The 24,844-nt window shown below is 35.2% G+C and overlaps 1 protein-coding gene across 1 annotated transcript; it reads right to left on the bottom strand.

Annotated features, from left to right (window-relative positions):
- On the bottom strand, positions 1-24,255 carry LOC150110686 (uncharacterized). Its single transcript, XM_090395638.1, has 3 exons — positions 24,212-24,255; positions 15,564-15,666; positions 1-1,154 (listed from the first exon to the last, which is right to left on the bottom strand). The coding sequence occupies exon 3, from the start codon at positions 1,095-1,097 to the stop codon at positions 558-560; it is 540 nt and encodes a 179-aa protein (XP_090251764.1). The 5' UTR covers positions 1,098-1,154; positions 15,564-15,666; positions 24,212-24,255; the 3' UTR covers positions 1-557.
- Positions 24,256-24,844: the final 589 nt, after the last annotated feature.

The following is a 24,844-nucleotide window of genomic DNA, read 5'->3' as shown; positions in this document are numbered from 1 at the left end:
ACTCCCTAAAATACATAGGACTCAGTAGCAAAATTGTTGACCAGTGTATTTATAATACTGTAAATTCAACATATACAATTTATTTGCATCTAGTTTTAAAATGAAAAGGTAAGCTTTATCTATTATAATACCAAGGCCATATTATAACTAGATGACAATGGTGATTTAAAAAAAAAAATCAAAACTTTATCATTAAATCCTACACATCATTATATAATATGATTTAATGAAAATGTTAAGATAAAATCCATCTAACTGGTTGACTTGCTTTTACCTTTCTGACAAAACAAAGTGGGCTAACAAGTATCCATCTGTTTTATCAATGTCCTGTTTGTATACTGTCAGTAGAATCCAACAGCTATACTGCAGCTCCCTACCCCCACTAAACTATTTAATGTTAATATATATGCCAGGTATCCAACATATACACTCTTAATTAAAATATGGGAAAGGTTGTTTGGACTCAAAAATCCAGACCGGAATACTTACATGACTTTACACTTGGCAGTGATGCAAGCTATAATGAAATCTGGCATTTGCCAATATTGTCTATATTTTTAATCTTCCCACTCAATGAGATACTGCACTTTTCCACTAAGAGTTATTCGTTTTGCCAGAACATTACATTTTTTCCCATTTGCATTGCAGTGTCTAGTACCAATGTAGGAGTTAACTGATGATTTAAGATCATTAAGAGGACTATTTCTTTTTCTACAATGAATTCTGTTTCCTAATTTCTCTTTACTTAGTTCTGTGGAGAGATTGTTCCTTTCTGAAATATTTTCTGATTCACTACCTGTATCCAAGCTACCTTCGCTTGTCTGCTCATTAGGCAACATGCCTCTAAGATTCCGACGCTTCCCACGATATCTTCTTCGGATCTCTCCATTTTTGGAAATTCTGATGTCCATAGCACTGAGTTTCTTTTTAAGTGAGCACGACTGCTGTGTGTTTTTCTGATTATAGTCAATATTCCAGAACGGATGGTTTAGTCCCTCGAAATTTACAGGATGTGGAATGATAGAATCTAGAGTACTATGAGAAGTATCTGTATTTCCTATGAATTCTGATTTCAGTGCTGGCCTTAAGGTTGGCATTACTGAATTTTCACGATGTAAATGACTTTCACTATCTTGTGACTTTCTTGTTCTACCCTAAAAAAATAAAAAATAAAATAAAAAAATAAGTGTTTTTGAAAAATTTTATTCACATACATGTGTATATTACTGAAATAATATGTTGTTAGACATTTTTTGAATTGAGAGATCCATCCTGGCAAATTTGAAATTGGACAATGAGACTGATTTGTGCTTATGCTCCATGGAAAGTAGGGAAGAAGAGGAATTTGGGTAATTAGAGAGGATAACTAATAAAGTAATAATAAAATCATGAAAGCTTGATCTAGTTGGAGACATATCAAACTAGGAAAATTTAATCCCAGACAGAGGTTTGGGAAATTTTAAAGAAAAGGGCATGACTAATAATAGATGATGTTTTATTAATGCTATTCTGGTTGAAGATACATCTTTCATATTGAAACGAATTTAAATTTGAGCACTTATTCAGAGTGTCGAAGTGCTATTATATCACCCTAACTTGAACTGGAAGGACTATGTTCCCTTAACTAAAATTTGGGAAAGTCTAATCCTTGTTAACAATAAACTTTTTTTAAACATGTGTATATGTATTAACCTCATATATACTACACTATATCACTTTAGCATAGAGCTGTCATCTCTTTTGAAACCTACTGTTATTCTACCTTTATGAATTGTCACTTCAAGGTTCCAGATTAAAATATTTAGCCACAAATTGTTTTTCAGTCACAAGTGCTGTTCAAAAAATTTGTTTAAACCTTGCACGCACACAAATCCTACTGATTGTTAGATAGTAAAGTATTAGTTCTAAGATACAAGAGTGTAGAGGGGATCTGGAGACATACAGGCTGAAACAAGGAACACAAATGACTTTAAATTTAGATTATACCAATGATATTAAGAGAAAAACAAGGTTGCAGCTTATCCAAATTTATATTTAATACATACATACATACATACACAGATGATATACAATCATGGGAAAAAAAGGTTACTACTCACATTATGCTGATGATAGCAAGAACAAGGGACACAAGGAAAAACTTCAAAATTTGTTTTTTTAAACCTTAGCAATATTGCAGTAATATGAAAATTTCAATATCTACAACAATTTTTTATGACATAGATATGGATAATTTTAGGATATGGGTTGATCACCTGGAAACCCTGTTCTAGAAAAAGGCTAACAATAGCCTTTCAAGTCACTTTGGCTTCCAAATAAGTAAGATGTGATCTCACAAAATGCAATGAAATTCATCTACCAACTAAATCCATTTACAAACATCCATACTCGCAGTGGGATTCAAATCTGCAACCTAACAGAGTGGAAATGTGCAATCCATTCAGTCAATCAGGATGGGCAAAAGTAAGTTTTCATAAAAACTAAGTTGGAACTAAAACAATTGATAATTGTGTCCTTGAAGAAGTTCTACTATTTAGGACACTGAAAATATACGTGGACTAATAAGAACTTTATCATAATCAAATTCTTGACATGTAACTGCAAAAGTGTGTACAGGATATTATTATAGCATATATGAAAAAGTTACATCAGTACTAACTTCCTATCAACAATTTTCTTTCAAATTAACATGTAATCTATGAAGCCTCCAATATTATCAGATGTTACATTTCTGTCTTCTAAGGCACTTTCTTATATCAATCTACCAAGATCTTGGTAGATTGATATAAGAAAGAAAGATCTTGGTAGATTGATATAAGAAAGAAAGATCTTGGTCTTCCTCTGAGTCTTTTTCCTGCCAACCTAGAAAGAAATACTTGTCTTACTAACCTTCCCTTCTGTTTAAGTGACAATAAAACACCTGAGATTAGCTCTGTGAACACATTCCTGAATGCTAACAGTGTCAATAATAGCACCGGCCTGGTTGGCAGAGTGGTTAGTGTATCTGCTTTCCAGCCAAAAGGCTATAGGGTTTGAATCCCACTGTGGGAATGGATGTTTGTGATTGTCTGTGAAAATACTGGTAGTGGTGGCAGGCAGTAGATGATGTTGGTGTAGTTGCGATTCGTTGTAGTTAGTAGATTGAGTGGTGGAGACAGAGTTGTAGAGTAGGTGCCCTCCCTTGATGAGTCTTTGGACTCCATGGAGGTGTCACGTAATAATAATAATTTCCTAACTAATATCCTCATTTTTCAATAAGATATGATATTGCCATTGATGCTATCTTTTCACTTTCCCCTAATCTTTCTCAGAACTCTCATATTTGCGGCCTCTAATCTTTCATCAAAGCTGGTTTTCTAAGCCAGCTCTCAAATCATTAAGTTGAAATTGATTTAAATGCTGTCTCGTATGCACTAGTGGAGTGTTTTGACTAATTTCTCTCACTCTTGTTCCATATACATTTATTCAGTTGACTTCCTACCATACTAGCTTTACTAATTCTGTTGTCTATTTCCACATTTAATTTGCCATCTTCACTAAAAGTTGTGCCTAAATAGCTGAAATGTTTTACTCATTCTATAGGTTCTCTATTCAAGATGCAGTTGATGGTTTCAATGTTTCTGCTTATTTTCATATCAATTTACTACAGCAGTTACTCAGTTTAGTCAGAGAATCCCAGAGATTTATATTAGATTAATTTAGGAATATAACATTATCAGTATAAAATAAAGAGCTGAGATTAACATCTCCAATTTTGATATCAAGTTTAATGCCACTTTTCTTCACAATGTAATCCATATAGATGATTAATAACAGTGCAGATAATGTGTAATTTCTTATCTCACAAGGAATGACAGATTTCACAACAAACCATCTTCCTGTACCTCACTGAATTCTAATTGCTGACTTTACAAGTCAAATATAGACTATATATATTGCTCAATATAATGTCCATTCACACCACAGAACTGTCACATTTGAATAGCTTTTCTGCTGGCACCTTGCCATATTATGCCTTTTCCAGATCTACAAAATTTAAATACAGATCTATGTTATATTTCCGTGATTTCTGAACTATTTGTTTTAAAGTGAAAATCTGATCCTGACAAACCGTTATTTGACCTGAATCCAGCTTGTTCTTCTCCAAGCTTCCCTTTCACAATTTTCTTAACCTTTTTTCAAATATACTTGCATAAATCTTACCTGGAACAGTGAATAGAGAAATTTCTTTGTAATTCATGTTCAGTTTTATTTCCTTTTTTACACCATGAGACCTCTATTCAAATCATCTGGAATTTGATCCTCTTACCCAGGCCTCAGAATTATGCAGTGTGTAGCCACTGTAAAACTTTTATACTCCATATTTGAGCATTTCTTGTTGAATATCATGTACTCAAGCTGTCTTTCCACATTTCAGATTTTTGATGGCTTTTTCTATCATAGTGCTGTCGCTGCTTGTTTCATTTAGCAAACCTTTCAAAATAATTATTCCAGACAACTAGAATATCTTTATCTTCATTCCTTTTATAGTATCCTTTCCTCCATTTCTAAGATTTTTCAATAGCTGCAAGAATATTTTGCCACTTTCTTGATATTTATTATGTTCTTACCAATTCTTCTTGCGACTTATTTAGCTTTCTTATTGTTTTCTAGTTCTCTGAGCACAAGCTGACTTATTTGCCATGAACTTTTGGTATGCGTTCTTCTTTTCCTTGACTGCCTCTAACTTTCTGAGTTTATTTACCATGGAGTTCTGATTTTTCTGCTTTGCAGACAACCTCATGACATGCCTTTCTGGGTGTATTAATTAATGTTTTCTTCAGAGTCTGACCCTGAAACTCTAATCTTTGGTTCTAGTTTTCAAACTTTCAGTTTTTCCTAAATAATAATGTTTGTGTATTTGAATCTGCTTTCCCTATTATCTGCATACTCTTGTATTCTGGACCAGTGAGACATATTTCTTGCATCTTCACTCCATGTGAAAGTGGCTCGTTTGATTTGTTTTAAAACTTTCTTACACACTCCTCTTTTCAATATGTATTGAAATTAATTAATATGTATTAATAGTTTTGCACTTTTCTCTGAATTTTCACAAAACAGACTAGGAAACCATTACCAGACATATAGAAATGTTTTGCTATTCTTTTTTCATTATGTCAGCTGCCTTTTATAATCAAAAAATCCCCATACTTCTTCCTTCTACTAAGGAAGAAGTGGAGGAATTTGTGTCAATGGTACGCCTTATTTCGGAACATACAGACAAATAACCTACTATCCCTCATTATGATACTTACCCATATCACTGTACTTACCGCCTGCCATTCAAGAAGATTATCCTCATATTAAATGTTGAATATTATAGCTACTTCATTTCCCTGATCATTGTCTGAATATAACATGTTGAATTTGTTGCTAAGAAAGACCTCACCTGTTCTTATCTTTTTTGTTTTAGTAACATCACATCAATCTGGTACTTATTCAACTCTTCTGCTCATTACTTTTCTTTTCCATTCATGATTCTTATGCTGATGGTGCCAATCTTGAACTCATCTGATATTGAGCTGGGATTTGTTCCAGCTACTGGATGTCATCATGTTGTACCATCATTTTGTATTTAGTTTAGTCATGTAAGGATATTATTTGGTCAGCTCAATCCCAAATTGTCAGTGCATCCTTATGCATTCAGTATCCAGGTAGATACTTACTAATGGAGTGCACCATGAGAAGGTGAAGATTGAACATTAGGTCAGAAACTCTGACTGGTTTCTCTGCATTCTTTAAAAGGCCGTGTAGAGGTCTCCTCTTAGTTATTCAGCTTTGACCCTTAAGGACCACAATCCCCATAGCATGAACTTTAAAAGGTAAAACCAAAAATAAATGGTCCTATAAAGTAATAGTTGCACCAATATCAATGCTGGTTGAGAAACAGGCTCTTACGAAAGAAAGAAAAGAAATCTTAATAATAAATGAACTGCACAAATGAAGATGTTAGAGAAAAGAGTTGAATGTATATACTTCCTAAATGATAAAACACTAGAATATAAAAATAAATAAAATTACATTTTTTTGCCTTATACCATAATTTCACATCTAGCATTGTATTAATTTAAAACAATCAAATTCCTTTGTTTTCAATGTTTCCATTGACATAATGCTAAATCAAATTAATGTTGTGAATCAGTTGTAAAGACATGGTTGAAAGCAACAAAATTGTGTAGCTATAGTGAAATCAGGAGATAAAAACTGAGTGGGAAGATAAGTCAAGGTAAAATAGAAATGCAATAGCATACAAAATTTTGACTGTCACACTTTTACAATGCACATTGTAACTTTGAAAAAATGATAATAAATACCCAATATTTTATAGCCATTAAAATAAAATAAAAAATAATGATACTTTCAGCAGTCAGTCAAATTTATAACTACCCAACTCCAGTTATAGAGGGAGGCTATTTAAGTAATGAATAGCCAGCCTGCATTAGTCTGCATAAGGGAAAGGACTGACAGTGAAAAAGCAGCATCCTAATTGGAGACTTAATAGTCATTAGGCCTCTGTTTAATTAGGAAGTTGACTTGTTCATAACACTTACGAAAATCACTGTTTCTCCTCTTCTGAAGCTGACTAATGAAGGGTAGCTGTTCATCATTTGTTTGCTGATGATGCAAAACTGAGGATAAAAAGTAATGTAGATATTATGGAGGATGATTTAAAAATTGGCATTATAGGCAAAGGATGATTGTCAGTTTAACTGTCAGTTAAAATTTTGTGAGATTGTTAAAAGTGCATAACTCAAAGGCTATGCACTTTGAGTTGAAAAGGTTACATGCTATGTACCACACTGATGGTAATGGATTGCAGGAAATTAATGACTCGAGGGACTTGGGGTTGTAATGGTGGATAGAGAATTGACGTTCAGAAGGCATATTGCAAAAGCTGGTAAAACAGTTCGAAGGATTACTTGGATGTTGAAAAAACATGCTGACAAGTAAAGATAAAGAAGTTATTATCCTTTATAAGGCTATGATTCAGATTTGATCACTGGGATTTCCAAGGATCAGGAGAGAATTCAAAGACGAGTAACCAAACTGGTGAGAGGTCTATGGAATGCTATAAGAGCATTCCATAGAGGATAGGATGAAGGTGTGAGTTGCAAAGTTTAGATGATAGACAGAAAAGAAAGGACAAGAGAAACTTATAAGTTATTAAAGGGATTCTATGAGAGTACAATAAAGGAAATCTTTTAATACATAATGAATAGGGAGAGAGAAAAATGGAGGTCATTCCTACAACTTGTGTAAGAGTGTGGTTAATATGGGTGTGCAGACTAGATTTTTTGTTTGAGAGTGGTGAGTGAGTGAATGGAATGAATTCCTAGAATTAGTTGTGAAGAGAAGAGATTATGAAGAGAGAATGATTCTGTGTTCATCTGGTTTGGACATATTAAGCATGTGTAAAGATGTCTGCATAAGTAAGGAACTAGATAAGATCCGAGATCTGCAAGTTGTTGAACTGTATCATGCTGACCACAGATAAGAGTATAAAAAAGAGAATGCATGCAACTTATGTCCATACACAAATGCTAGGAGTATCAAGAAACAAAGGAATAGAGTTTGTTGCCTTAGTTAATATATTGGGACCTCATGTTGTAGACATTAGCGAGACCTGGCTATCAGAAGCAGACATACTAACTGGTATCGAGTGCGAAAGGTACAGTATTCTTAGGAAGGATAGAGAGGAGCAGATGTGCTGCTAATGATATCAGATGACTTGAATCCAGTTAAGAGTTGAAACCTACGACTGCAATAGTAGTAACAGCTTTTTATGTGGCAGTGAGTTTGAAGCCATCTGGGATGAGGTGGAATCTAACAAGATAAAATACATAGTGGGATTTTGTTACAGACCTAGAGGATCAGTTGCTAGTGATGAAGAAATGCATCACCAAATAAATACGATGGATACGAAAAGAGTAATCATAATGGGGGGGACTAATTATCTGAACATTAATTGGGTAGCTATGAAATCGCATGAGAAAAATGAAACAGCTCAATAAATGAATTTATTGAGCTGTTGCATGACTTCCTCAAGCAGCATGTGAGAGAAGGAACTCGTGTTAGATTTGATTATAGTGTCAGAGGAGGTTTCAGTTAAATACTTAAGTATTCTGCTTCAGGTTGGTGACGGTGATCATGTGGTACTCACTTGGGAAGTAAGTTTATGAATGGTCATTTCAAGAAAGGTTACATGCTGAATACAAAGCAGGAAATTATGACCACCTGAGAAGTATGCTGCATTCTGTGCCATTTGGTATCAGTTGTTGGATGGGAAGGATATCAACACTGCATGGGAAGTGTTTAAAAAATACATAAATGATGTGACATCAGAATGTGTCTGATGAGTTTGAATAGGCTGGAATTGTGGCATGTGAAAATGGCTGGATTTAATTAAATCAGTTCAATGTTAATAAATGTAAGGTCATGCATTTTTGTGTGATCAGATATCCAATAGATATCTGTTAACACAGATATCTATCATATTTCTAGAAGAAACTGATCAGGCTAGGGATCTTAGTTTTAGTAGACAGGAAGTTTGAAGTTCAAGGGTCATGTAGCAAAAATTGCAAGTACAACTCAGAAAATAATTGCAATGATGAAATGAACCTTGACATGCAAAGATAAGGAAGTCACTTTGCCTCTTTACAAGGTCTTGATAAGACCTCACTTGGAACATTGCATGCAGGAATGGTCTCCTGGTTTCTGTGGCAATTCTGATATAGTTGAGAGAGTCAAAAATGATATCAGAATTGTGGAATCCTGATTATGAAGATAGATTGAAAATTTGTAGATTGCAGACACTAGCAAACAGGAGAACTGAGACTTACAAACTTCTGAAAAAGTTATATAGAATTTCAGTAGATGGAATTTTTCATTTTATGAAGGGTGGAGAAAGGAGCAAGGGCTAGATTTTTCTCTCATAGTGGTGCATGATTAGAATGGATTGCCATTGGATGTTGTGTGCACCAGTAGCATGAATGAATTCAAGAACAGGTATGACAGCTGGTGTGAATAACATGGTCTTCCTTGATGGCTTGACTTCTTGGAGGTCTCTCTTAATAACAATAATAATAATTATAAAAATCAAGCGGATATTAAATCCAGCATTATTTCAAAGCCGGACACAGAAACTATAAAAGTTTTGTATGAAATTTGACCAGAGAACTTACGGGAATACACTCGCCGGCATTTATGAGTTGCCCTAGCCGGACCTTATAGGAGACATGATCGCTATTCCCAAGCGTCCATATATTCACCTCCTATTGGCCCATTTTGATAAGGTTTCACTGGCCTGACAGCTGTTTCAAACTGGCTGGTTTTTGTCCGAGAGCAAAAACTCTCAATACTAAGGAACTTGAAACGTTGGAGAGGTGTATTTTTCGTATATGGATGCTTGGGCATAGCGATCATGTCTCCTATAAGGTCCAGCTAGGGCAAACTTGTAAATGCCCGCGAGTATATTCCTGTAAGCTTTCTGGCCTGACATCTGTTTCAAACTTTCATATTTCATACGAAACTTTTATAGTTTCTGTATTCGGCTTTGAAATAATGCTGGATTTAACATCCACCTGATTTTTATAATTTTTGCATCACTGAACTGAAGCCTTTTGCCTGTTTTAGTAAATACTAATAATAATTTTCATTTTATGTATGTGTAAGGTAATTTTTTTTTTACTGTTTAGAAGAGGTTGCAAAATTTTGCATGTTTTGGATATGCTAAAATAGGTCCAAAATATCTGCAAAGGAAAAAGCAGAAGACTATTTAAAAGAGTACTGCAAATGACTGATTCAAAAAGTTCCAGACCTGAACTTTCACAAGCACTAGAAGTCAAAAGTACATATGTGATAATAGATTGATTGATTTATGGTTTTTTCCCAGAAAGGCAGCAAAGGTCATGTTATGCCAAAGCAAAGTTCCAGCAGTATACAAAGTAATAATAAAGTAATAAATTAGTAAATAATGTTCTGTATAAAACAATTAAAAAAATTATAAATTAAGCAATGCAGTATCTACACAAAAACAGAATTAATAATCAAATATGCTTATATAAATTAATTCTTTATAAAAAGTTAAAAATGCTATGCAATAGTCTGATAAGATTTGCCTGAGCTCATATGGCTCAGCTAAATTAGCTAAAAATTTCATTCCTCTCTCGTGTGAAGTGATAGCACTCCACCAGAATATGACAAATGGCGAGAAAAATGTTGCATTTTTCACACAAAGGCAGGTCATTACCTTCCTCCCCCCCAGTAAATAAGAATGTGTAAGATAAATGTAACCTATGTGGAGTCTAGCAAGAACAACTTCCTCTTTTCTGTTTCCATGTTGACTAGACTGCCAATGCTTCCTGCCATTGGGTAATTAGCTTTGATCTCATAAGCTGTTTGAACTGTGTATATGGAACTGTCAAACATAACATGAAAAGAGTATGAGCTGATCAAAGATCTGCAATCTCATTTCCTTTCTTTCCAATGTTGTTGGGAATCCAGCACAACTGAACATCAAAATTAAGGGTCTTCAGTATGTACAATAGTTGTAAAACTCCACAAAGCACTGAACGTGGATTATACAGGAGACGAGATGGCCTGTAAAGAACTCAATGAGTGTATAAATTACATACTTTTGGTAGCATTTTTCTTTTATATGCATAAGCTGAATGGCATGCAACTCTGCTGTATAGTTACTGCAATCAAGTGGGATCTGGTGGGACATAGTAACGTCAGGAAATGCAGCAGCACAATCAAAAGAGATCTCAGATCTTTAACCATCAGTATAGATGAGAAGGAAATTAGAGTATACTGCACTGTGTGCATTAAATAACTGCATGTAGACGGTTGGTGGAGTATGACATTTCCTTAGCTGGCATAATGAGAGGATGCAGGATGGAGTGCAAAGCTGCCACGAAGGAATGCTGTTATGTTTGTGAAGGTAATCTCAACATTCATACCCAAGGAACAAATGACAGTCTGACGTGTGTGATATTGAGCTTCCCAATGCAGAAAAAAGACACTAGTCTACATTTCCTAAAAATAGTCTCTGGAAGAGACCACTTTTAGGACACAGTAGAGATAACTGTTTTAATCTAAATGATAGAGCAGGTTCGTTTGCTTCAACATAAAGACATTGAAAAGATGATGCATCAAAAAATCCAGTAGCTATTCATATACCCGGATGACAGAAAGGGTCCAACCATTGGAGTGTGTTCTGCTATGCAGAAATGTAAACTTGGGACCATAATCATGCATTGACTGTATAAGTTCATGATAAAGGCAGAGCAAGGAACATAGATCAGCCATTCTAGAGGATAGAGTGCAACGGATATTTAATGCTTTCTTGCACTTGTCCCTAAGTTGATGAATGTGTGTTAGGAATGTAAGCTTCATGTCCAAGATGAGTCCCAAGAACTTGGCCTCTGGTGCTACTGGAATAATACTTTGTCCCACTGGGAAGTTGCAATTGATTGCAAATTAGATTAAACTTGGATAAAGGATGAAACTATAATTTCTTGGCAAGTATAAGCAAAGGAAGTTTGCAAATGAAATACATTCACAAATAGATGGCTTATTTTTAAGTGATATCCTTGCCATAATTTTTTTAAAGTGCTCAATGAATGGGACAATTTTTGGAGTTGTATTAGGAATGAGATCACAGGTTGTGCAACTGTTGTGCTCCATAGAGTTCACAATCATAAAGTTTAGGAATGGTAAAATTATGAAATGGTGGAATAGTCATACAAGTTTGAACTGCTGTTGATATTTTCTTAACTGTTGATATTTTCTTGGCATAAGAGGATTTCAAGATAAGTATGGTGGTGGCAAACTACCTTTTTGCATCATGATGTGATATAGTTTGTTCTGTTTTAACTTTTTGTATTTCTTTTTCATCCTTTCAATTTTGACATGCATGAGAATAAGCTGGATGATCTCCCTGACATTTGGCACATTTAGCCTTTTTGGCAGCGCAAGATTTACTACCACATCAGGCACAGGTAGTAGAGCCACAACAGGAAGTTTGGGCACGTACATATATCTGACATTTAAAGCATTTCAGTGGATTAGGGATGTAGAGACTAACAAGACAGTATGGGGGGGGGGGAAGGGGAAGAAAATTGGAAAGTTCTGATAAACACCTAGAACAAAAATAACACTAAAGCAAACCCTTTAATTCCCATGTTTCATCAAATTGTAATAATTTGTTCTTTTTCTTGAACAAAAATGATTTTTTGAAAATATTTTTGTTCTAGGTGTCTATCAGAACTTTTCAAGCTTCCCCAATGATGTATCTACAGTCAGTAGTGGATAGTTGTCCCTCCCCCTCAAAATAATAATAATAGAAAAAATAAAAGTTAGGTGGCAAATATATGAAATTTTGTACTTTTGAATTTTTCTGCCTGTTAAAGGGCTAAAGGATGATAAATAATAACTTTTTATTTATTTTAAAATTTTTTATCAGCTTTTTTTTTTTTTTTTTTTTTTTACTTGCACTACACTCAAATAATGAAAACACAAAAAGTCACACAAAAAAGTTATTTTTGAAACACCTCATTCTTACATGATTCAATAACAAATGAAGTTAAGGAGCAACCAGGTGAAACTTCCTATCTCAGGAATGCAATCAGTTTTCGTGACCTTGAAACTGTCAACAGTGCCGGCATTGGTAATGCGGTTTAATTTAAAGCGTAGATAGCACGCGCTGTTCAAAATACAAAATACGAAGCTTGTCAACTAACGCCAACATTGGTATTGTGGCATTATTTAAAGCGAAGATAGTGCACGCTGTTCAAAATACGTATTAAAACGTAATAATTGTTTTGAAAAAATTTTCACTTAAAACAATCAAGATTTTTATGATGTTTACTGAAAACATTAATCTATTTTAAAACACTATAGGAAAATGGCTTGGCTTGGGGGTCCCCCAAAGCTTGAGGCCTCTAGGCACATACCTCATTGCCTTAATGGGTAATCTGCCACTGTCTACAGTATCAGTATTTGGTTGGGACCTTTTTATTATTATCATCTGAGACCTCCAGGGAGGCTGTAAATTATCCAACCCAGCTATCATACCTTCGTTTAAATTCATTTACACTAGATGCACTCACTACCTCTAAGGGCAAATTATCCCACTCGCTCACTGCTGTCTGGAAGAAAAACGTAGCCCTTACCCCTTTCTTGACTGAGAACAACCTTAACTTCCATGGATGCCCCAGTGTTCTCTCCCCACCTTCCATATAACGAAAAATTTCATCATTTGAAATGCTATAACACCCATTCAAAAGTTTATAGACCTCTATCATATGACCCCTCTTTCTCCTGTTAACCAGAGTCTGCAATCCATACTCGCAATCTATCCTCATAATCTAAATCCCATAAACTGGATATAATCTTTGTAGCTTTTCTTTGCACCCTTTCCACAGCTTCTTTATCCCCTTGGATCCCGGGAGACCAAATCTGTGCACAGTAATCCGGGTGTGGTCTTATCAAAGCCTTATAAAGAGGCAAAATTACTTCCTTATCTTTACATGTCAAGGTTCGCTTGTAAGGATAAGGAAGTAATTTACGTTGAAGCGAACCTTGACATGTCAAGGTTCGCTTCAACATAGCAATTATCCTCTGAGTTGTATTTGCAACTTTTGCTATGTGACCTTTGAACTTTAAATTCTTATCCACCAATACACCAAGATCCCTTGCCTCTTCAGTTACTTGTAGCATAATCCCGCTAATATAATATGCCACTGGAACTCTAATCACGACAAAGTGCATAACTTTACACTTACTAACATTAAACTGACAGCCATTTTCGTATAGTCAAATTATTTTGTAATTGCTGAATTCACTAGCATCCCTGATTGCCCTGCCTATCTTCGCATCATCAGCAAACAATTGCAAATCTGTGGCCACTGAACCCTGAGGTACACCACTGATTATCTTAAATCTGGCAGATTCACACCCACTGTATACCACTTTTTGATATGTCTGTCAACCATCCTCTGATCCAAGTCAATAGATTATATTCCAATCCCATATTCTCCAGTTTACGCAACAGTCTATCGTGTGGTATCCTATCAAATGCCTTAGAAAAATCCAACATTATCATAGTATATCCATCCCTTTATCCAACTCGGCCATAACATTGTTATAAAATATGAGCAAATTGCTAAAACATGACCTTTCTTTTGTAAACCCATGCTGTTCCCTTGTTAGGGACTGAAATATTTAAGGATTCATGAAGAATTCACACTGAAGAGATATTTTGTTCAGTACCAGAGCTCCTCCATCCATCACGGGGCCACACATGGTTGACCAGTAAGTATGCATGTTATACCAGCTTTACAACAAGCCTTGAGCCCCATCGCTGGTTCATGGAGTAGGAGACTTACTGCAACACTGTTTGACTCTTGTAGGCAAGCCCACTAGCTGACTGATTCTGGCAGATCCATCCAGGATGCCTGTCTTGCTGAAGCAGAGGCCAAAGTAGTGCAAGACTACCAGGATTCTCCTTTCCAGATGCATCGGATCACAATGATGGTAGTTTGGAAGACAGGACATGAAAAAGGAGAAGTAAAGTGAAAAATATGGGAAGAAAAGTAAAGAAAAAGAGGAAGAATGAAAAGGGCCAGTACTATCGCTGGGAAGTTCCCTCCAACATGAATAGGCCCCATGGAGAAAGGATAATAGACACTATTGAATGAACTCAGCACTCTAAGGGAAGCTGTATGCCATGATCTTCATCAGTTTGGCAAGTGCAACAGAAGTTAAAATGTTACGTATGACCCGATGAAGCTCATACAAAGAAATGCATGCACTCTTTGGAATGAATGTTTCACAAAATTTCTATTTGCAATGAAAGAAGGGCCTCCTTCAATAATTTCTTTGCAAAATCAGTGAATCAACTTTGGTGAAAGAACACGTCCTGTCATGATCAAGTCATACTTTGTTTGGTTAAATTTTAAGGATATCAAATTTGAGCAAGTTCCACAGACATGCCACCAGTGGTGCTAACCTAGATGGTGAATGGAAAACATACCTACTTTTCAACCAATAAGCTGCAAGTTTGAATATGATCTATTGACATGGATGTTTATTTCCAAGTATGAAATCACCACCTTGCTTATTGGAGACCTAAAAAAAAGCATTTGGTTTCAACAGCAGGGTTACTGGATTATCTAACCCTCAGCTTCCCACTCCCCATATAATCTAAAATAGTGTTATCTGATTATCTTGTGCTCCAATTGACAGCAACATTTCCTATATGGACAGAGCTTCAAATTTTACAAATAGGGATGTCTCCAAAGGCCAGTCCTACTATGAGAGAGAGAAAGAGATCAAACTTGAAGAAAGATGGGTGAAGACAATAGAATATAATGGCTTATACTTTGTAATAGTTTTCATTTGTAATTTTGCATAATAATAAAAATGCTAACTTTTTGAAAACCTTTATATCACTCTTGTACTTTATCATATTTCTTTTTATGTGAGTTATTAGTAATAATAAAGGTTATGATTTAATATACCAGTTTAGGAGGTTCTTCTGCTTTTGGCTTCTCTTCTAATTCAAATGTCAGATTATTTTCTTCATTGCTTCCTGCTTTCCTCAGTTTCTTTCTTGGAATTACACTAAGGATAAACATTATTGTTAAAAAAACTCGTAAGTCATGTCTTTTGCTGATATACAGAAGGAGCAAAAACTGAGGAAGTATACATACCAACTATTCTCATTTCCTATGGCTTTGCTACTTACTTCTACAGGGTGGTTCAAAATTCCACGTACAAACTTTGAGGGGAGGTAGAGAACATCAAAATCAACCATATTCACATAGGAAAGCATGACCGGAAATGCCACCTGAAAGCGATAGGTGGCATAGTTCGTCAGTGCTCCAGACGAGCAATTGGGGCTTCCCCATTCAAGCTTTTGATGTCGTACGAAGAACATGTGTCGTTTTATGAATGCTGAGATGAGAGACATGCACCTCGTTTACGGGTTAGCTGACAATAATGGACGAGCCGCTGTACGAATGTATCGCGAAAGGTACCCAAACAGATGTGTACCACATCACCAATTATTTGCGCGTTTGCATCAGAATTTGTGTAACTATGGATCGTTCAGGGATCACAGGCATGATAGTGGGCGTACACGATTGACACGAAATCCCACCACGGAAGAGGAGGTGTTGCATGCGATGGACAGCAGAGGCAACAGCACACGTGCCATTGCCTCTGCTGAGTATCTCAATCCAGTGTATTGCGTGTTTTGCACTCTGAGTCCTTACATCCAGTTACTGATGGCTGAAGATTAGCCTCGATGTGTGGAATTCAAGCAGTGGTTTCTGCAGAAAAGTGCCGTGGACCAGGATTTTCCAATTTGTGTTTTGTTCATGGTTGAAGCTTCATTTACCCGTGAAGGGATCTTCAATCATCACAATGCTCATGTGTGGGCCCATGAGAACCCACACGCTGTGCAATCACATGCTGCACAACAACGCTTCGCTATTAATGTATGGTCAGGTATCGTTGCTGACTGTTTAGTTGGCTGATACCTGTTACCACCCCGACTGGACTCCCAGAAGTTTCGGACCTTTCTGGAAGAAGTTCTGTCAGATTTACTGAACAATGTTCCAATGACTGTGTGTCGGCAGATGTGATTCCAACACGACGGAGCTCCAGCCCATTGTGGCATTTCTGTGCATCAGTATTTGGACAGGTCCTTTAGGGCTCAATGGATTGGGTGTGGTGGACCCCACGCTCACCAGATTTATCAAGCATTGATTTCTTTCTGTGAGGGACCCTTAAAGCCATGGTGTACGAAACGCCTGTTGCTTCTGACATGGACCTCATGGCAAGAATTGGCATCGCTGCTGCTAATATCCAGGAAACTCCAGGGATTTTCGAAAATGTATGGCAATCAATGCATCGCTGGTGTCAGGCATACATCAACTGCTAATGGTCGTAACTTTGAGCACCTGATGTGAAATCATATTATGTATCTAACTACTGTTGAACTGTTCAGTTACGCCTAATCAAGTTTTTACACTACTTACTGCCTTGTGTTATTTCTGTATCTTTGTGTCCCTGTCAGTACCTTCCGGTGGCATTTCCGGTCATGCTTTCCTATGTGAATATGGTTAATTTTGATGTTCTCTACCTTCCCTCAAAGTTTGTACATGGAATTTTGAACCACCCTGTATAAGCAACCTCAGAGTACATTAATCCATTAAGAATTTTTTTTTTTTTTTTTTTTATAAAGTTTTTACAAAAACTTAGAATTTCAATGATTTAACATCAGCATCTCTCTTCCACGCATAGGGTGGAAAACGTGGAAGAGAGATTTGCATTATATAAGTGAAATAATGTTGCTGTGTATCCTTTGCATTCTTAGTATTTCTTATTCTAGGAAAATTTTTGGGGTCTTACTTAACTCATGTTTAACTAGGTTAATTTTTTCTCCTGCCCCAAAAGTTAGCATATGCAGTATTTAATACCAAAACTTGATAGATCTATCAATGATAATTTTTGGAATAGGTGGGATATTAACTTAGTTAAACATATCAGTTAGGAATTGCAGTCTCTTCCCAATAGATGGAAATACAAAAGTACTAAACAATGCATTTTGAACAAAACTGAATCTTCAAGCGGATATTTATGGCATGGAAAAACAACAACAACAACAAGGAAACTGGTAAGCCTCCTCTGTGGCTTTACATTGCCTTTCTTAAAACTGCAATCTCTGTATGGGATAAAAGACAAGTGGGTTATTAAACATTGCCAAGAAAGTATACAAAGGCACAAAAATTAAATTGATAGCACTGTAAAGAAAAACTCAAAGTTTCATTGCATGTGTGCTTGAGAAATAATTTCAACTTCTTCTATTAAAAACATAGCATAGATGTGCTGGAGTTCTAAATCAATGAAATCTGTGACAACTGCTCAGTGAAACTTCAGAAAACATTTATAAACACTAGTTTGCATCTATAACAGGAGTTGTTCATGTAAACTGAATATGAGTGAAGAAATGATTGATCATTTGGTCTGGTAGTCTTAACTGTGAAAATGAAATCAAAGGAATTAAACGTAACAGCTAGCTGTTACGTTTAATTCACCACAAAAAAAAAAAAAAACTACGTTTAAATATCTTTGAAAGTGACAGTGCCACATGTCTAGCTTTGCCAGAAGATAGGAGCAAATGACAAAATGGAATGTTTGTGTCAAAAATGTATTTCAGTAACAATGTAACCTTTCATCTTTCTATTGGGGAAGTCAACAAGCTTAATGTCTGTGAATGAGGGAATGAAAATCCTCATGCCATGGGTTGACTATGTAAGGAATAATATGAAAATAAATGTTTATTGTGATGACTTATAATAGACCAACTAGAGTGCATGGACTCTAGTTGGTCTATCTTTGGGGAAGAACAAAGTAGATGGAATCCACTCTATCATGACATAGTGGACTACATGCAGACAAATTACACAATTAAACATTTTGACTTCTGTAATCCCTAGATTTCACAAAGATTACTACAAAAAGATGTTTTATTCCTCAAAGATGGATCGAATTTAACTTAAATTCCATCAATCCAGAAACTCTGGACAACATGAAGGAAGGAAAAACATGGTTGCAAAAATTATTTTAAAGTATTCAAGGGAAACACATCGAACTTTCACATTGCTCTTTGCAACTGATGAGTTTAATCTTTATATGCTTATTACTTTCTTGCCTGTAAATGTTTGAAACCACTCATCACTGATTATCAGAGTATGTGTGTGTATCTATTCTATATATATAAAAAGATCAGCCGAAACTTGAACCGTTTTTATGTCACTTTTTTTTGTCTTACCAGCCCAAAACTCGGGGGGGGGGGGGGGACACCAAGCCCCCCCCCCCCCCCCCCAGTGTGTGTGTGTGTGTGTATACATAATGTATACGTTAGGACCAAAGTTCGAAATCCAGCCAGTTTGCATATTGGCCAAACCGATCAACCAAAGTCCAAAAATAAGATGCATCAAATCTGTTCTTTCAGACTTTGGCAGCCCAATTCTAGTAATGGTCAGAGTAAGAAGTTACTGTTTTTGTTAATAACCTCATTTTGAAATATTTTGGCGAGAGCTTTAGGTTAATTTTGTACAATAAACATTTTTTTTTGTATCAAAATCTAAAAGAAAAATGATACTATAGTTGAATGAATATGAAACTATACTTGTACTTATTACAATATGACAATTATGATGAGCACTTTTTAAATGAAACAAAAATTGTTTGACTTCTTAGAAAACTAAGTTTTTTTGAACATTCTAAAAATGATAAAACATCTGTTTGTTGAACACTTTTGAGTGCAGCTTCTCTGAGCATAACTATGTCTACTACTGACTGAGTGAATGGATGCGATGTGGCTAAGGGTCTTTCTTCTCTGTACACTGACCCCAGCTTTATAAACGTCTCTCACTGATAAGCGAAAATTCACTTCTAGCAAACAAATTTTGAAGCACGTCCTATGCTAACTTGTAAGAACTATAATAACTAAAACATTTTTTTTGAATGTTAGTCAAGCGGGTTTTAATTTATTGTTTATAGCTTACCAATTGTATTCATTGAAGATGCTGATAGCAAAAATCGGCGAAACATGTAGGGCAATAAATTAAAACTCACTTGACTAACATTCAAAAAAGTGTTTTAATTATTATACAAGTAGTCAAGGAAGAAAATCACTTGTAAGAACCATCTTTGACTTTTATAACTACCACAAATACAATGGATCACTGTGGCCACCCAACAAATTTCTTAAGCATTTTTTCAGCTTGAATATGCAAAGCAGTGTGAGCTAATGTTCTTTTCCTATGAATTATTTGTTTTTACAAAGAGTACATAAAGTTTAGATACATTCAGCTGCAGAAAGTTTGCAAGAAAACTGCCAATGGCAGGACATGATTGACCAAATCCTAAAAACTGGCCAAGCCAAAGAAACAAAAGTCCAGCATGTATTCTGGACTTTGGCAACTTGGAAATGAAAGGAATCAACTATATGAATGAACTATTTTGAATAAAGATGATGAATATAATGAAAAAAGGAAAAGTTGCATCAACCTTTAGTTTGCTGACCACTAGGAAGAGAAGCACTGGAATAGTGTCTTTTACCAATTTAGATCAAAGATTGTAATCAACAAATTCCTCTTTATTGCTAGTTTGGGCATTTCAAAAATCAAATAGGACCATGTTGTGGTGATTCTACAAGTGACTAACTTTACTATAGGTTTACTAACTTTTGACCACACAAAAAAAATTGGCATCCCTTATGCACTCATCTAAAGATCAGTTATAATCCCAGATCCTCGTTGTGTTCACTAAGTTCCCCGGAGATACAGTCTTACTTATTATGGCCAAATTACTGAAACATCTTACATTATTATAATTTTCAGACATAAAGACTATGTTCAGTACAACTACTTCATTCCCATAATTCTTAATGTCTTAAAGTGAAAATATACTTCTGATAACTCCTATTTGGCATGAAACCAACTTGTTGTTCTCCAAGTTTCTCTTTCGTAATTTTTCTTGGCATCTTCTCAAGTATACTTGAAAAGAGATTCAGAACCCTCAGTAGGGAAATTTTGGCTGTAATTCTCACATTCTGTTTGATTTCTTTTTTTTTTCATATATTGGTACTATGAGAACTACTTCAATCATCCAGAAATGAAGTTTTTCTAAATGATGCACTGCATCCACTTTTATGTACTCAACTTTCACTATAGTAAACACCATTATTACAAATTTACTCACTATAACAAACTACGAAAAAAATTCTTACCATAACTTCATGGGTATAATGCTACATAAAAAGAAATTCACTACAGTACACTATTCCATGGTCTAGCTTGAGTTTACAATAGTGAAAATTACCTTCACATTTCAAACTTTCTGACTGAATGTCATCTATTCCAGCTGCTTTCCATTTAAGTGTTTTTTTCTCCCCCCATACTTTAGACATCAATATGTACTTCTGATTTTATTTCTCCTGAATAATTTCTATGATAGTCCTGTCACTGCTTGTTTCATTTAACCATTTTTCAAAGTAATTACTGCAGATGTCCATAATATCTTTATCTGGCCTTATCTCTGATTCCTTTTAAAGTAATCTTTCCTTCATTTCCTTTGTTCAAGTCTCCTGAATATTTTGTCACCTTCCTGATATTTATCTATTCTATATTCCTACCAAATTCTTTCAGGGATTTTGATTACCTTCTTTTACACAGCAAAGCATTCTTACATTTTTCTCTATATTTTCTTAGCATTAGGAAGTTTTACAATGCATTCTTCTTTTCCAGGATTGCCTCTAATTTCTTCAGCCTTCCATTGGTTCATATTTTTCAGATCTGACATTTCGTTTTATTTTTTAATACTGATTCACACAAAATACATTTATTGACTTTTTTTTTTATATTTTTATATGTAAAACCATACAAGAGTAGTATAAGAACCCATAAATGATCACTGCGGTACATAGAGTACAACAGATAAGGCTTGGGAAAAAAGTTTATTCAGATTTTTCTTGAAGATTGGGGTTTGTAGTTGTTTGGGAATACTTCATGAGAAAGGCTATTCCTGAGGAGAGAGATAAGACAATGAAAGAAGAATAAGGAAAACAGGCTAAGTATGTTTGCAGCTGTACTGAATTTACAGCTGCAAATGAGCCTGTTAAAACAAGCTGCTCTTGTTTTAACAGGCTCAATCAGTTTTGCAGAGACCATGGAAGTACCTATAGAAAAGACAGAGCTGAAACAATGCACTTGTAAGATAGAGGTTGAAATAAGTCTATAAGGGAGGGATCAATTATGAATCAAATTTCACTCTTCTGGACAGCACTGAGGTGCACTACCCCAAACAAACATTCTAAAGATTTGTAGAGTCAGTAACTGAGTAGGTGAAAAACAACATCTTGAGTGGAAAAGAATACTTTTTTTAATACTATAAAATTTCTGAACAAGTCATGATGTTCCTAAATTTGTTTCAAGTGGGAAAGAAAAAGCTAATCTATTTTGGAGTAGTAGTATAATGGAGTAGTCCCTTTATCACAACTAGGCAAAAAAAGTTAAAATGAAATGAGGTTTTATTAAAGGATATTAATTCATGTACCTGTGTAAAAATTTGAAGGTAAAGATGGTAAAAATGTGACAGAAGACTTGATCAGAGCTAAGATGGTATACAGTTAAAAGTGATGAACACATACCAACAACTGATTACTGAAAATACATTTAGACAAACGAAAAACATAAAACCAATGATGAAAAAATAAACACCAAAAATATGAATTGCACAAATTCTGGATTTGAAGGAAATGATTATAAAGAGAATAAAACATGCTATTTATTTATTTTATTTTTTTGAATGAAAATATTAAATGAGTTAGCCAGGGATCAATCAATGTCAGATTTTGCCACTGAATGTCCAAGGGTTCGTTCTTACTTCAAGGTTCATTTTTTCTCCAAGAATATTTGTAAATCCGAGTCTACAGTTCACCCGTGAAAGCTGTTGGACTGATTCTTTTTAAAACTTTTGTACATATTTTCTTTTTCAATATGATATTCATTTTTATCCTGTTCAAGAATAAATAGTGACCACTTCCTATTTCAAGTTCTGTGCATAGTTGGGTGCAAAAACATCAGTATTGACAGTAACACTCACACACATCTTTATAGCAAAAGACAGATTCTGTTCAGAATAGGCTAGTTATTACTACCATGTACTTAGGTACAACAGTGAAAGAGGATGGAGAGGCTGAGAAGGAAGTGGGATGCAGGATACAAGCTGGATGGAGGAACTGGAGAGAGATGGCTGGAGTGCTATGTGATAAGAGGGTGCCAGTTAATTTAAAGGGAAAAATCTACAGGACAGTGGTGAGACCAGCTATGATGTATGCTATGGAAACTGTGGCCCTGATGAAAAATAACATCAGCAAGATAGAGGTAGCAGAGATGAGAATGCTTAGGTGAAAGTGTGGTATGACCAGAAAGGATCATCTGAGAAATGACTATGTAAAGGGAATGGTGAAAGTCACAAACTTAGGAGTGAAGATATAGGAGGCAAGGTTGAGATGGTTTGGTCATGTGATGAGGAGGGAGAACAAGTGTGGGAAGAAAGGTCATGCAGATGGTTGTGCAAGGGAGGAGGACCTGAGGATGAAGAACTTGGATGTGGATACAGCCCAGGACAGGAGGATGTGGAAGAGACTCATTAGAAACAGAGATCCTACTTAAGTAGGATAAGCTGCAGAAGAAGCAGCAGCTATATTTTCTAATATCTTCCTTGGAACCTTCTGTGGGACCACAGACACTAATGTCTCCCTTTGTTCAACCCCTTCCATTTTGATGTGTGTGTACACACATCTGATCTGTAACGACTTCTAAAAGTCGTTACAGATCAGAATGATTATTTTTAGTCAGCTATGGCCATGAAGAATTCTCCTAACTCGAACAAGTATGGTTCATTAATTTGCCAAAAATTTGGGAAACTGTCATGTTAAGATTCTTACATAGCTATAATACTTATTTTACAACATTAGAAGGTACCAAAATAGGACTTTAAATCTTTTGTCCATTACAATTTGAATTGTTTCACTTACTCATTGTTGCATGTAAACTATAACATGATGCTTTATGCTCTGAAGATGCTGGTAGAAATCCAGCAAAATATAAGCCAGTTAATAAATATCTTTTTTATAAAATAGTTTATTAGGTGTTGTTAATATCATTAAAATAAGTTATAAATGATTTTCCACACCTAAGCGTGTCTATTAGATTCTACTCTTCCTATTTATATTTTTATTATTAATCACTAAAGGTAAGGACTGATGTAATCTTGAGACAGCATGCATGCCTGAACATAACGGGCCGACAGAACCAAGTGGTTCACATCTCACTGTGGGCACAACAAAATTTTCATAACAAAGGACAATAATTTTAATTATCCATATTAAAAGTAGATATCACCTTTCAGTAAGTGCTGCAAAGAAATATTTTACCAATAATTATAAATAATAGAAACAAAATTATCTCTGCATGAATTCCCAGTTTACTATAATAATATCAAATAGTTTTTGATGAGCTCAAATTTTTCAAGTAACAAAAGAAATACGAAATGAACATTTCAACAATAACAATAAAAAAAAACGTACTCTCTGACTGGTACAATACTTTTTTTTTTCCTTCCTTTACACTTAAAATCTTTTAACATTTGGCCACTAATTGGAATACCAGGAGGAAGAGTAATAACAGGTGCTGGAGGAGGTGCACGGATTCGCAATCCCCAGAGAGATGTCCTCTTCTTTATTTCCTTACCACATTTAAACCTGTAATTAAATATTTGAACATTATTCAACAAAACATTCCCAAATACTCAGTTATGCTGCATACTATCAGTTGCTTTATGTGAAAAGTAAGTTTGAACTATATGACAAAAATGTTAACTGAAGTCATCATAAAAGCATGTTTATCCCTTATACTCGGGAACAGCAAATGTTTCAGAATAAAAGTCAAACTAGAAGTTATAATGGATTTTGCAGGACTGAAGAGAGCACGGAGTCTCCATAGCTCAGTTGGTATAAACAAGCCTTTTAATATGAATTCTGTCTATGATGTGAGGAACCTTTATCATGTGTTTTCAATCAAATAGTGAATTAACTGGTCTCACAGACAGGTTGAGAGGATTTTTTCACAGTTTTTTTGTTCCTCAAAACAGGCAAACTGGCTCCATGAGCACACAGTTCTACAGGAATAAATACTTGCTCTTACGGGATGCAGCAGAGGAG

This window comes from Typopeltis vanoorti, chromosome 1 (genome assembly GCF_054136105.1).
Source record: "Typopeltis vanoorti isolate ZY-2024b chromosome 1, IOZ_Tvanoo_1.0, whole genome shotgun sequence".
Lineage (NCBI taxonomy): Eukaryota > Metazoa > Arthropoda > Arachnida > Uropygi > Thelyphonidae > Typopeltis > Typopeltis vanoorti.
The sequence above is the reverse complement of the archived record's forward strand: the minus strand, read 5'-3'. Positions and strand labels throughout refer to the sequence as shown.